Here is an 11,843-nt window from a genome sequence, read left to right as displayed (position 1 = left end):
TTCTCTTACGTAAAGTGATAATAATCAGATTTTCATATATTTGCAGATTTATTTCTTTAAAATATTTAGTGCAAATTAGGCAAATAAATTCCAAGGGTTCGGTTGTGGCAAAATATTGAACACTAATAATTTACCTGAATCATTATCATTCTTCTCGTGGCATTTTAAAAGAGTTATAAAAACTCTAAAGCTCTAACAATTACAAATAAAGTTTTAATTATTGATTAAATCAAATTGCTGGATTTGCTGTGTTTCGACGCGGAACTAAAGTAATTCTGACACCGGAGCCTTAAAACAAGGGAACCGGAAGTTTTTTCTCTGCCCGCCCCTTTAGCGATCATGTAGCTAATGATTGTTTGTTGTTGTAAATTCGTTGAAACATCGGACAATAAAACAAAATGGAGTCTAAAGGACCTTCAATTTATGCAGTACGTACACTATTAAATGTGTTTTTAATAAATATTCTGGTCGGCTGTCAGCTCGTTGTAAATGTAGCAAGATATTCAATTGTATTTTACACATATACGGTAGTAGCAGGAGTTGCCATGTACCCTAATGACATGAAATAATTCTTAACAGCTCTAAATGCAAACATGCAAATGCTTAAAATAGTTTATTTCGTCCCCCCCACACCCAGAATATTTCCTCTTTTTTTCGTTATGAGCACATGACTCGTCTGTCTTATGCAACACAAACGGTTTCTAATCTTTTGTAAATAACGATATGTTAAGCATATTATGAGTCTATGCCTTCAACTATTGTCCTATCAGCATTCGCCAACGTAAGATTTGCATTTTCCATGTGGCCACTGTAGATCATTGTTTTTTCATTGTATATCAAAGATGCCAGATAAAAAACATGTTGATCATTACTTCCTACCAGTTTGTCAAAGTAGAAATACAACACTTTTTAAATACAACACTTGGATATGTAAATGTAACATTATGACATTTCTTTCAGCCGCCGACCTCATCGGTAGATTTGTCACGCAGCATCGATGAAGACTCTTTGGTTGATGGACCTCTAATCTCTGTTGATGCCCTCCACTCCGCCATCAGGAGAGAGTTTCAGCCTTTGCCAACACCCTGCCATGCTAGCCTGCTGTCAATACTCCATGTATGAAATACTACAGACATTTCAGCAGATGCTGCGCCAAACGTTCCTTTTAAATGGCTGCTGTAAATATGAGTAAAATATTTATTCACCTACATACGATTTGTAAACAGTTTATCTGCAAAGACTTTTCTGCAATAACAGTCATGTCATGATATATGTTAAATCTACAGTTGCATTCATCCTCCTCTTTCTCTTCTTTGTTTCAGGTTGTATATGTAGTGCTGTCCTTGTGTGTGGGGCTGCTGTGTGAGTTGAAATTTGGCCAGGAGGAGGTGTGTACACGTATTTTGGGTGCCGTGGAAGGCGACAGTGCCATTTTGTTTGGCAAGGTGTTTTTATGGGTGCTGGTCCTGCTGTTCACTGCGTGCGCACAGCGCCACCACAGCCGGGCCAGAAGCAGAGGATACTTACGGTTCTACAGAAAGATGCAGGGACTAAAATACCTGCCAGTCCATGTACACTCTGCAGGTACAACTGCATGATTTTACTGTATATGTAGATATAGTGTTTCCCCACCAGGGGGCGATAACGCCTAAAGAAAAATATTTGCTGTGTCTCCAGGAAATGTGCTGTTGCTGCTGGTAATAGCTGCGCGAATGTCGCCCACTGTGCACACCTCCATGCTCCTCAGCATCCTTGGTTTGGAACTCTTGGTGTCTGTGCCATGTCTGTTTTATTACACAGGTATGGAGAAATTTCTTATATTTTAACAACAATTAAGATGATGTCGCAGTTAGGACAAACTAGCTCTTTATTTTTTTAAACTATAGGTCTTCATGCAGCTGCCTGAGATTAAATTGCATATTTTGTATAACATGTCAGCCAATCTACACCCATGCACAACACACTCAAAAAATAGAGCTTTATGCAAAAATTAAATTAAAAAGAAATGGGAATGTGGCAGTATTTCTTGTTATAGCCAGTGCTGTTTATTTGAGAGTCCCACAGCAATGCACCGTTACCTATGCTACAAAATTATCACTTTAATTTTTAAGATGACACACCCTGTAGATTACATGCACTCAGGCACACACTCAACCCCCGCTCTATTTTAGAGCATTCGCATCACAATACCTGCCCTGCCCTTTTCAGACTCAACAGCATGACAATCAACCATTCATCCCTCTGTCCTCCCTCTCTCCTTCCATCCTCCCTCCCTCTGCTGGTTTGCTTGCCTTCCAAACATGGAAACTTTGTTGAATGACACCCAGATTTCATTATATATCCATATCTCATACGACAGGTGGAGTTTGTAGCCTGAGACTAGATAACAAAATTGCTCTCACTAGTTTCCAGGTTGATCTCAACATGCTGTATATCCAGAAAGTCATTCCAGAGCAGAGTGAGGAGTAAACCTTCTCATTTATTCTTGAGAGGCTGCAACATAAATAAAAGTCTACACAGCAATGTGAAAGGACTCTTTTTCTTAATTATAGGCTTATTAATTTTACACTAATCTTTCAGGGCTGTTTTTGGCTGTTTATTTTCCATTGCTGCTAATAAATAAAATATATTTTGCGCACATTCGTTAAAACTTGAAAATAGTGTAATAAAACTGACAAAAAACAAATTACCTTGTAGTTTATAATATCGGGGCTTAAATAAAAGATTCTTTCACAGCTCTTTTATCTGCATTCTGAGGTCAGACAGTCAAGCAAATATTGGAACACAGGGAAGCATTATGTAAAGCTCGCTGGTGAGGCTTTAGAAAGGCTCCTCAGAGGCTGTAAACAGCAGGTTGTGTTGAGGGGACTGAGATTCATCTCTCATTCGCTTCATCTGATTTTATTCTGGCTGGTTTCTTGTTTCAGAATAACTTTTTTGTTGGAGTTTAAAAGGGTTAATGTTCACTCGCTTTGACATTGTGCTGGGTTTAATGTGGCATTGAAAATTGAATTTACACAACAAAAAATCCATTTAATAAAACCCAAATTACTATTTTTTTTAAAGGCGATTGGTTGATGGATTGGTGACTGGATTAGCCTGCTAGTGTGACGTTTTCTGTTCATTTAACACTGAGACATCTCTGCGATCGGCAAATATTTAAACATTCCCCAGAACCGAGCTGCAGTCAGTAGCTTACTGCTTCCCTGGCTGCGTTAAGGAAAACTACTGTTAAAGATGGCATGTCAGAGGATATTGATACCGTGGAATCTCTATTGAAAGGAAATCATATTGAAAATGTGTTTGGCAGCTGAAGGGCGCAGATTGTGGGCCCAGATACCAGAGAGGCAAGGAGAAAAGATAAGATGCATTAGGATTTAGGCTAGCCAAAGGCTAACCCTTGGCCCACTCCACCCAAACAGAGGGAGACACGCACGCACACACATTGTCCCGGTGTTTACAGTGAGGTTGATCCCGGGCGAGGGGGTTGCTCATGGCCAGCCGCCGCATTCCTGCTCAGATCTGTGCATTCAGGCACGCATTACGCAACCTGAGCGATGCCTTCGCCGTGCGGGTCTTTTTAAGGTGCAGACACGCGCTTGCACGTGTAGACGCGGCCACAGAGTGCTGGCAGTGACACAACTGAGGTCACAGGAGGAAAAGTACTTGTTAAAGAGGCAAAGAAGGACGGATATATAATGCCCACAGCTACAAAATTGATCCAGGAAGGCCTCGTTCACCTTCTCTTTGAAGTGCATGCTCATTGTAAATGCATGTGCCTGTGTGTGTGTGTGTGTGTGGTGTGTGTGTGTGTGTGTGTGTGTGTGTGTGTGTGTGTGCGTGTGTGTGTCTTTGAGGTTTGCTGTATGTTTCTGCCTCTCATTTTAACATGAATGCATGCTCCTCTATAGACCCACATTCACATCAAAGCCACGTCTTGGCCTTCAAAGAGTTAACTTAGAACACATTTCTCTCTGTTCTCTGCCTACAGGGGAACAGAGCTAGCGCACACACACACACACACACACACACACACACACACACACACACACACACACACACACAAACTGCAGCATCAACCAAAACTCTTTTAATGTGGAGCCAAAACAGGAGTCATTGTTATTTTCTCCCAGTCGATATTCCCAGTTAACGTTGAATTAGTGGAAACTCTGCCCTGCAAACAAAAAACAGACGGCAAATGAAAGCAACTGACGGAACCTGATGCTTTGGACACTTTTCCTGCTTTTTGAAAGCTCAGGCTTGTTCACACCAAACTCCCGCCCGTTCCGATCGGCCTCCGTGGCCGGTCTGATCCATTTCCCTTCCATTCTTGGAGCGCTGCGGAGCTGCGAGCTCTCCATGTGGTCCCATCAGTTCTTAGCACCTCTGCAGCTTCACCATTATCGCCTGGGAATGTGCACTCCTTTAGATGCGTCCTTGAAGCTTCACAGGTCTGAGCCGACAAGGTCTGAGCTGCGTCTGTGCATCGGTGTGAGCGCAGATTAACATCCTACAAGGACGCGTGAACCGTTTCCCTTTCTTCATACCAATCCATCCATCCTAAAAGACGACTTCTGGGTTTGATTTTTGGCTCAGGATGTTTTTCCTTTCAAGAGTTGTGATACAAAATCTTATTTTTTCCTTGATTTATTTCTGTTACATGCTCTAACCTTAAAACCAAAATTAAACCCACTCTCCTCTGCTGCTATGTGGCGTTTTACGACTTTGTGTTCTCTCTCCACTTCTCCAGGCTTTCTGGAATGCCTCTGTCTCTCACATACTTGTGTTCTATTACTGTATTTACACACAGATACAGATTTAGGGCCTCATTATGCAGGAATGTGCAGCATTTCTTTTGATTGGCTGCGAGTGTGGCTACTGAGATGCTGAACTTTAGCAAAGTAAAGATAGCGCTCCTTAGAACCCTCTTGACAATTTCCTCTGGCTAATGACACTCTGGCCTTATCAATCCTCGTGCCTGCTCATCCTCACTCACTGGCCCTGGAAGCCTCACACACCTCAGCCTTATCTTAATTAAACAGCACCAACATCTGACTCTTCTCCCAGCTACTCCCCACCCACACTTGACTGCTAACCCCACCTCTTGTGTAAAGGTATATGTTTAGGGTGTGAGAATTAGAGGTTTGAGTGCAGGATATGGCAGCCCGTAAGGCCTAAGTGCAGGATATAACAGCTTGTGTGTGTGTCTCTGAGAGGAAAAGGGCTGGAAACCAGTAAAAAAAGAAATGTGTGGCGCTTCTCACCTGAGCGATTAATGTTCCGAGGACGGCTCTCACTGCGCGGTGATGTCCGTGCGTCTGTCTGCACTGCTGCCAATGTGAAACGCAGGCTGTGGTTCAATCTATGCACCTTTGTGTTTGCGGTTTTTAGTCAAGGTGATCCAGTTCAACAGGGAGCGAGCGCCCCCAGATGTGAGCCAAGAGGAGAATCCACACATTCCTTCTGAAACTGGCTTCAGGTACAAGCAGTAAAGTTAAATGTACTTAAAATGGGATTCTTGGTTGAAATGAATGCTTAGAAGAATTTTAAATAAACAACATTGTTCTTCTGCAACACATTTCAGGAGTGGGGCAGTTTTAACGGTGTTTTGAATTTGATTTATCCAAAATAAATATCATTTCTGTCTCCCACATGGTTTGTGTTGAACAATTATAGCCTTGACCTAAATACGACAGTGCTTTGACAATACGTTCTGTTTTTATAGTTTTATTTCAGTTTTCCACACGTCTGTGCCACTAAATACTCTATTTTATGCGAATCCAGCGACACTGCAGAGCTCAAATGTGTTTTTATTCATATCAGGGAAGGTTCCAATCTGGAGGAGGTGGTGGAGAAGCAGGCCGACCTGATAGAGTACCTGAAACAGCACAACACTTCGCTCAGCAGGAGGCTGCTCGACCTCACCGCTCAGCACTGACCGCGGCCGGGCTCTTCCTCCCCGTCTGGCTCGACCTCTGCGCTCCTAAGACGGCAGATTTGAGGAGGAAATCGGGCTCGAATGAATTGAAACACTGGTTTAAAGAGTGTAAAGTAAGGACATTCCTTTCACCCAGGCACCTGTGCACGCGGACTCAGAGCGGGAGCGTTCGCCCTCAGCCAAGATGGACAGATAACGGGGGGAGGAGGGGATCTGTTATTGAAGGGTCGAAGTGGGGGAGGAGTCGTGGGTCACAGATCAGAGGCGGAGGGTTTTTATCGACGGGTGCTGCTGTTTGCACTGCGGCGCGACCACCTGATGAGGCGAAAATGTTTTAGAGACCGAAGAAAGAGGAAGAGAAACGATTTTTTTTAATGAGTGTGCGTTTATGGTTTTCTGTTCAATCATTATCTGTTTGCTATTCACATTAAACCTTTTGAGTTTCCTGTTTTTATGTTTCATCGTATTGAACGCCGTCCAGCGTGGAGTCATTTTACGAGGCTGAGAGGAGGACGTCGACCTCTTCTCCGTTAAATCTTAACAGTCGCGGGAATCCGCCCCAGCGAAATATCGAGGTCGCCGTGTGCGTCCCCGGTGTTTGCTCCCCATTGTGATTCGTTCATGCCCGGTCTCCGTAACTCCACAGGACGCCCCCCCCCCTCCTCTTTATGACCCCCGTTCCCATGTTAACCCTCCCAAGAGCCCTGAATCCTCTCAACTGTTTCAGGTAGCAGGTTCTCCCATTGGGTCCCCAGATGAATCCTCACTTTAAAAGCTTCTTTTCACCAATGACGCAAAGCAAAGACAACATTGACAGTTTTATTAAACAGCTTTAAATGTAAATCAATAAACATTTGAAGTGCGTATATACATTATAAACATTTTGCAGGAATACTACGTGACTGTTTTTCATCGTCATTACAATGTCCGCAGCTTTTTGGTCTAGCTTTTCCAGTCGGCCATCAATGGTTCTGCTGTCACCCCCCTTCCCAGCACGTCGGGGTCCCGTGGAGGTGGACAGACCCAGAGCCGTGGTCGCCAGGACGCTGATACATTTCACTGTAACAGCATGTTTCAGCTCAAGCTCAAACTCAGCCATCTGTCTCTTGCGCGTGCGGCGGTCTTTGGATTACATCGCCATGGCGTTGCTCCCCACGACGACCCCTGACCTCATCTCAGGGACCATCCGTCTCCTCCTACTTCGTTCTCCTCGTGTCCCTTGTTGCGTTTCAGTCTGTCACAAAACAAAAAAATTAGTTTCCTGTTGACAGGATTTGATGACGTACAGCCTTCCCGTCCCTCATTAGCACGGGTTTGCACGTATACACACACACACCTTCTTAACGACCACCGTCCAGCTCTGACACCCTTTTTTGTTCCATTTATGATTACCTCGTAACCTTTTTTACAGGCAAACATGAAAGGATCTCACCTTAGGGGAAGGGTACTCTGGAGTGGAGGGCCACACAGCGTCTATGGTGGCAGTGGAGCCTGTGGTATTTTCTCCTCAGCTTCAGGAAATCTGCAGGAGTCATTTCAGATTGTTAGCATCAACCACATGAACTGGCTGAATGGAGCAGAGAGAAACCTACATGCTGCCCACCGTTTATTCCAACTGGGCAAAAGCGAGCTCATTTCGAGAGTTGATGATTTGGGTCCTGTTATGGTGGAATGTAACCCCCCTGTTGTTTTTATTGTTGGGGTCAGCCTTCCAGCAACAGGCAACCCCCTTCTAATAAACTGCAGTCCACACTGTTACTAAACATAGCTAATAAATCCACTTTGACTCCCGTGGTTAACAAGCTGCCAGCCAAGCCCAGGAAGAGATAAAGTGCCAGATGACTTTATGGCCCTCTCTCCCCCCACCTCCCCCATCTCTACCCAGTGAAAGAAACTGCTCCCCAGGCCCGAAGCAATGCATCTTTACACTTGACACAGTTGCTCCATGTCATGTTAATAAAGTGCGGGTATTTGCATGGCGCTTTAACACCGCGGCTGACAAAAGCGCGCAGGAGTGTCTTCCAGTCGGGGACAAAGGGACTCTCCGGGGTCACTGCGCGATCCCTGGCGGCGTTCCGCTGTGGTCCCCCCTCTCTACCCCCAACTCTTCATCGTCACGTCCCCGTCACATGAGCCTAATCACGACCTCCAGCCAAAACAAAGCCTATCTGCTTAAAACCGCCGACTGTCCGCGCCCGCAAGTGAGGATAATCGCGATCCTGCGCGGATTTGCGCACGAACGCACCTGCTACTGCAGGCCGGACCAGCGGGATGGCTGTCTTACAGACACCTATGCCTCCATAGACTGTAGCAACGAAGCTCTTTGAAACGTATCATTTTTAGATCATTCAATTTCATTTCCAGTTTTCTATACATCCAAGTGGGTAAAGTGATTGAAACACGGTATTTCACATCTGAAATCAATTAACCCTGTTAAAGGGAGATGCGTCCATTAAGTATGCCCATATATGTCCTACAGAAAAGACAAAATAGCGGGGATTTCATCAGGAGTGCGCTTCAATGCGCACCAGACGGGCTGTCCGTGAACGCACCACGTAAGGTACTTGCTGTAAATAAACCAACTCTTATTGAAATCACGGTGCCACAATTGACCCACAGGTGAGTGGCTTATGTGAGTTTATTAAAAAAAAAAAAACGTGTTACCGGTGAGAACGTTAAGCTCGTTTCTTTTTTCCCCCTCAACTGAGATTAAGATGGCAAGAATTGTGCCATTGCCATTGCGTTAGAGTTACACATTACTTAATCTACTTTATTGACACATATCTAACAATGCCAGCAACTGTGGATTTGACCCGTCTGACCTTTTTTAGCAGACACCTGTGGTTTGCCAGGAAATGCGCAGATGTGCTCGTGCTTACCCGGTTTGGCGGCGGAGGCCGGAGCGAGGACCGCGATCACCAGCAGGATGAGGAAGAGCAGGTTGAAGATCCTCATGACTGCGTGAGGAACTTGGTGAACAAGTCGGGTTGGGTTTTCTTCCAAAATGTGATGCTTTTGCCCTCCGTTTCAGAACCTCCGCTTGGGGAACCCAGGTTCCAGGACGCAGCGAGGACGCTCCTTTGTCAGGATAATCAGTTTGTCCTTGAGGAATGTGCGTGTCCAGAGAGTGAGATCGTCTCTGCGTCTGGAAGCAAAGTGACAAAGGTGCCTTTCCCCCCTTCCCTTTTATACAGAAGGAGGAAGGGGGAGTGTGGTGGGGTGTATCACGCAACAGCAGCCCCCACCTCTACAAATGACACGCACACGCACACGCACACAGTCCCCAACGTTGCACATATTGACCCCACATGTAGAGGGTAATTCCAGTAACAGGAAGCCCCCTCCCTGCCCTTTAACAGCCCCCTTCAACACAAACTCTGCTGCATGTTGTGTTGAGTGTATGAATTGCTGTGTGTGTGTGTGTGTGTGTGTGTGTGTTTGTGTATGTTTGAGTGAGTGAGAGAGAGAGAGAGAGAGACGGTGAAGCTGGAGAACGTGATGCTGCTGCTGAATGCACAAGAGCTAAGATTTGGCACTGCAGATGAAAGTCCCTTGTCCCCCTACCCCCGCTCTGGGACGCACACACACACATCTGGGACATTTGGGTGCTGGTGGTGGTGCTGGTGGTGGTAGGGGGGGTGGGGGGGTCAGTGTTTGCACAGAGCATTTTTGGGGCAGTGGTCCAGACTGAATGCCGCTCCAACAATAACGTGTCACTGACTTTCTGTGTTTAGTCAAATGTTTGTGTGTGTTTGTGTGAGTCTATGTCTAAGTGTGTGTTTGTGTGTGTGTGAGTAAGAGAGAGACAGCAGTGGGTTCTCATTTACCACTGCTAGGCTGCCAGTTTGTGGTAAAAAGTGTGTTTACAGGCATAAAAAAGTAAGACAATTTGAAAATGATAGGCCTATTTGCATTTGTCTTAACTGTGCTGTGCTTAACCTCTTTAATTGGTGCCAGAATTGGCCGAACATGCCCCCCCCCCCCCGTTCAAGCAGCCTGTCAGGTGATGGTGCATCAGGGGATTTTCTTGCACCAGGTAACCCAGTCTGCCAGGCATCAGCCCTGCGGTGGCCAGCAGCTTTTGTAACGTGTGGAGACTCATTAGCGTGTCTGCTTACGGCTGTCTCTGTGTCTCTCCATTCAGCACCCAGCTAATGAATTAACACATTAAGATGAAATGTCAGCCATTACATGTGAATGAGGATTAGGGAAGCAGCGGGATACTAATGGACCGGGGGCTCAAAATAGTCTCAGGGACTACGAACAAGCATCTGGCTTCTTTCTTCACTCCAGATGACAGAGAAAAGGGACAAAAATAGACAAAATGTCCCTCTGTTGGTGTCTTCATAGAGATGCGTGCGTGTGCATGTGTGTGTATGCACGCAGGACATCCTGTGGAACTGTGGTCTTTATTGTTTTATGGTGTTTGCAAAAATGTTTGAAATGACACAGATTCCTCATGTATTTGGCCAGAGTACAGGTATCTACTGTGTGTGTGTGTGTGTGTGTGTGTGTGTGCAGAAGAGATTCAGTTGGGGTTTTCTAGCTATGCTTTTCAGTTGCCTTTGTCTTTAAAAAACTCTTATTTTCCCTGTGTGAATATGCTAATTCCCTCCCCAATTGTCATGCAGAGCCAGCTTGTATCTCCATCAGCCAACCGCTGTCAAATTTGTTTCTCCCACTTTTTTTTGTCTTTAAAGGGAGATAAACAAGAGGAACGGACCTGATTCATCCCACCAGGTTATTTCTGTGTCACCTAGTTGAGCGTGTTGCAATATTTGCTCTTCCTGGGGATTATACGTTTTTACGGGGATTACCGGGCCTGCTCAAACGCTCCCTTCTGGGACACACACACACACAGGGGACAGCCCATTAAACTACCTCGACCCCTGACCACAGCCGTGCGGCCTGGAACCCTTACCCTTTTTCCTGGGAGGTTATTAGCGTCCGTCTCTCTGCCGAGCTGACTGTTTACCCAACAACCCCTCTGAGGGTTCTCCCCAAACCCGTGGCAGCAGGGGGGCTTGTTTTCGGCCCACTAACAAAGCGTGACGCAGAAATCTTCCAATCTTATGAAACGCCTGGAAAAATGTGTGGCTGGCTCAAGCCCATGATGGGAAAATAACAGAATGACACGGCACAGTTGAGGGGAATTAGACAGAATTTGCCGCCGTGCCAGGTTTTCTCACCTGTGCAGCAGGTGATAGAGTCGGACGCAGTCAAAGTGCTCCTGTCGCAGCTGCCAGGGTCGTGCACGTTTACTGCCGCCTTTACGAGCACAGAGGAAGCCTCGGCCTCGGCCCCCCTCTTCAATCTTCGCTTTCTTCTCTTTCCTTTCCCATCATCTCCTGAGCAGCGCCGGCAGATAAAGCACTTCCTCGCTGATAAAACTCCTCAGGAGGAACAGAGCGCCGTAAAAAAAAGACGGATTTTAATTCTCTGTAGGCAAACTGTGAACGGCGTAAACGGAGCTGCCGTGAATGTAAACCCCTCAGCCGTGCTGCCGTGTGCCTCTGCTTCATACTTTGGTGTTTTTGGTGCTGAAGTCACTGAAATGACCAATTATTGCCAATATTATAGCTTCAACTGAGAGGCAGGTCAACAAAACTGATGTTTTCCAGGTGAAATGCAACATTTGGTGGTTTTTCTGCACTTACTGAGGTTATAAACGGATTAACTGAAACAGTAATTAGCAGATTTATAATGAAATAATCAATAACATCAAGTTAGTTTTATTTTTGCAGACTCACACTATATTCACTCATGAATTCCTCTTTTTTTTCCTATTTTCATGGTGTTTTCCATGTATTGGTGACACAAGTCCTCATGTTATACATGAATGTATTGTAAAAAAAAATGGGGAGAAACTACACAAAGGAAACAAAGTGTATCACAGAGAAACCAG

General features: G+C 45.4%; 2 protein-coding genes across 2 annotated transcripts; one reads left to right on the top strand and one right to left on the bottom strand.

Moving 5' to 3' along the window:
* The first annotated feature begins 269 nt into the window (after positions 1 to 269).
* On the top strand, positions 270 to 6,388 carry tmem192 (transmembrane protein 192). Its single transcript, XM_057036882.1, has 6 exons — positions 270 to 428; positions 961 to 1,116; positions 1,323 to 1,584; positions 1,678 to 1,800; positions 5,392 to 5,479; positions 5,824 to 6,388. The coding sequence occupies exons 1-6, from the start codon at positions 399 to 401 to the stop codon at positions 5,936 to 5,938; spliced, it is 774 nt and encodes a 257-aa protein (XP_056892862.1). The 5' UTR covers positions 270 to 398; the 3' UTR covers positions 5,939 to 6,388.
* A 355-nt stretch (positions 6,389 to 6,743) lies between these two features.
* Positions 6,744 to 8,984, bottom strand: apela (apelin receptor early endogenous ligand). The gene is made up of 3 exons (XM_057036892.1): positions 8,818 to 8,984; positions 7,371 to 7,460; positions 6,744 to 7,172 (listed from the first exon to the last, which is right to left on the bottom strand). Exons 1-2 carry the CDS (start codon positions 8,891 to 8,893, stop codon positions 7,372 to 7,374), a joined length of 165 nt encoding a protein of 54 aa, XP_056892872.1. The 5' UTR covers positions 8,894 to 8,984; the 3' UTR covers positions 6,744 to 7,172; position 7,371.
* Positions 8,985 to 11,843: the final 2,859 nt, after the last annotated feature.

This window comes from Takifugu flavidus, chromosome 6, assembly GCF_003711565.1.
Source record: "Takifugu flavidus isolate HTHZ2018 chromosome 6, ASM371156v2, whole genome shotgun sequence".
NCBI lineage: Eukaryota > Metazoa > Chordata > Actinopteri > Tetraodontiformes > Tetraodontidae > Takifugu > Takifugu flavidus.
This window is presented reverse-complemented; position numbering and strand designations above follow the sequence as displayed.

What these genes read in the sequence shown, in the direction of transcription:
- tmem192 (XM_057036882.1), top strand. Translation starts at nt 399, where the DNA reads ATGGAGTCTAAAGGACCTTCAATTTATGCA. An exon ending in GCCTGCTGTCAATACTCCAT is followed by an intron (nt 1,117 to 1,322) that starts GTATGAAATACT and finishes TCTTTGTTTCAG; the next exon opens with GTTGTATATGTAGTGCTGTC. An exon ending in AGTCCATGTACACTCTGCAG is followed by an intron (nt 1,585 to 1,677) that starts GTACAACTGCAT and finishes CTGTGTCTCCAG; the next exon opens with GAAATGTGCTGTTGCTGCTG.
- apela (XM_057036892.1), bottom strand. Translation starts at nt 8,893, where the DNA reads ATGAGGATCTTCAACCTGCTCTTCCTCATCCTGCTGGTGATCGCGGTC. An exon ending in GGCCTCCGCCGCCAAACCGG is followed by an intron (nt 7,461 to 8,817) that starts GTAAGCACGAGC and finishes TGACTCCTGCAG; the next exon opens with ATTTCCTGAAGCTGAGGAGA.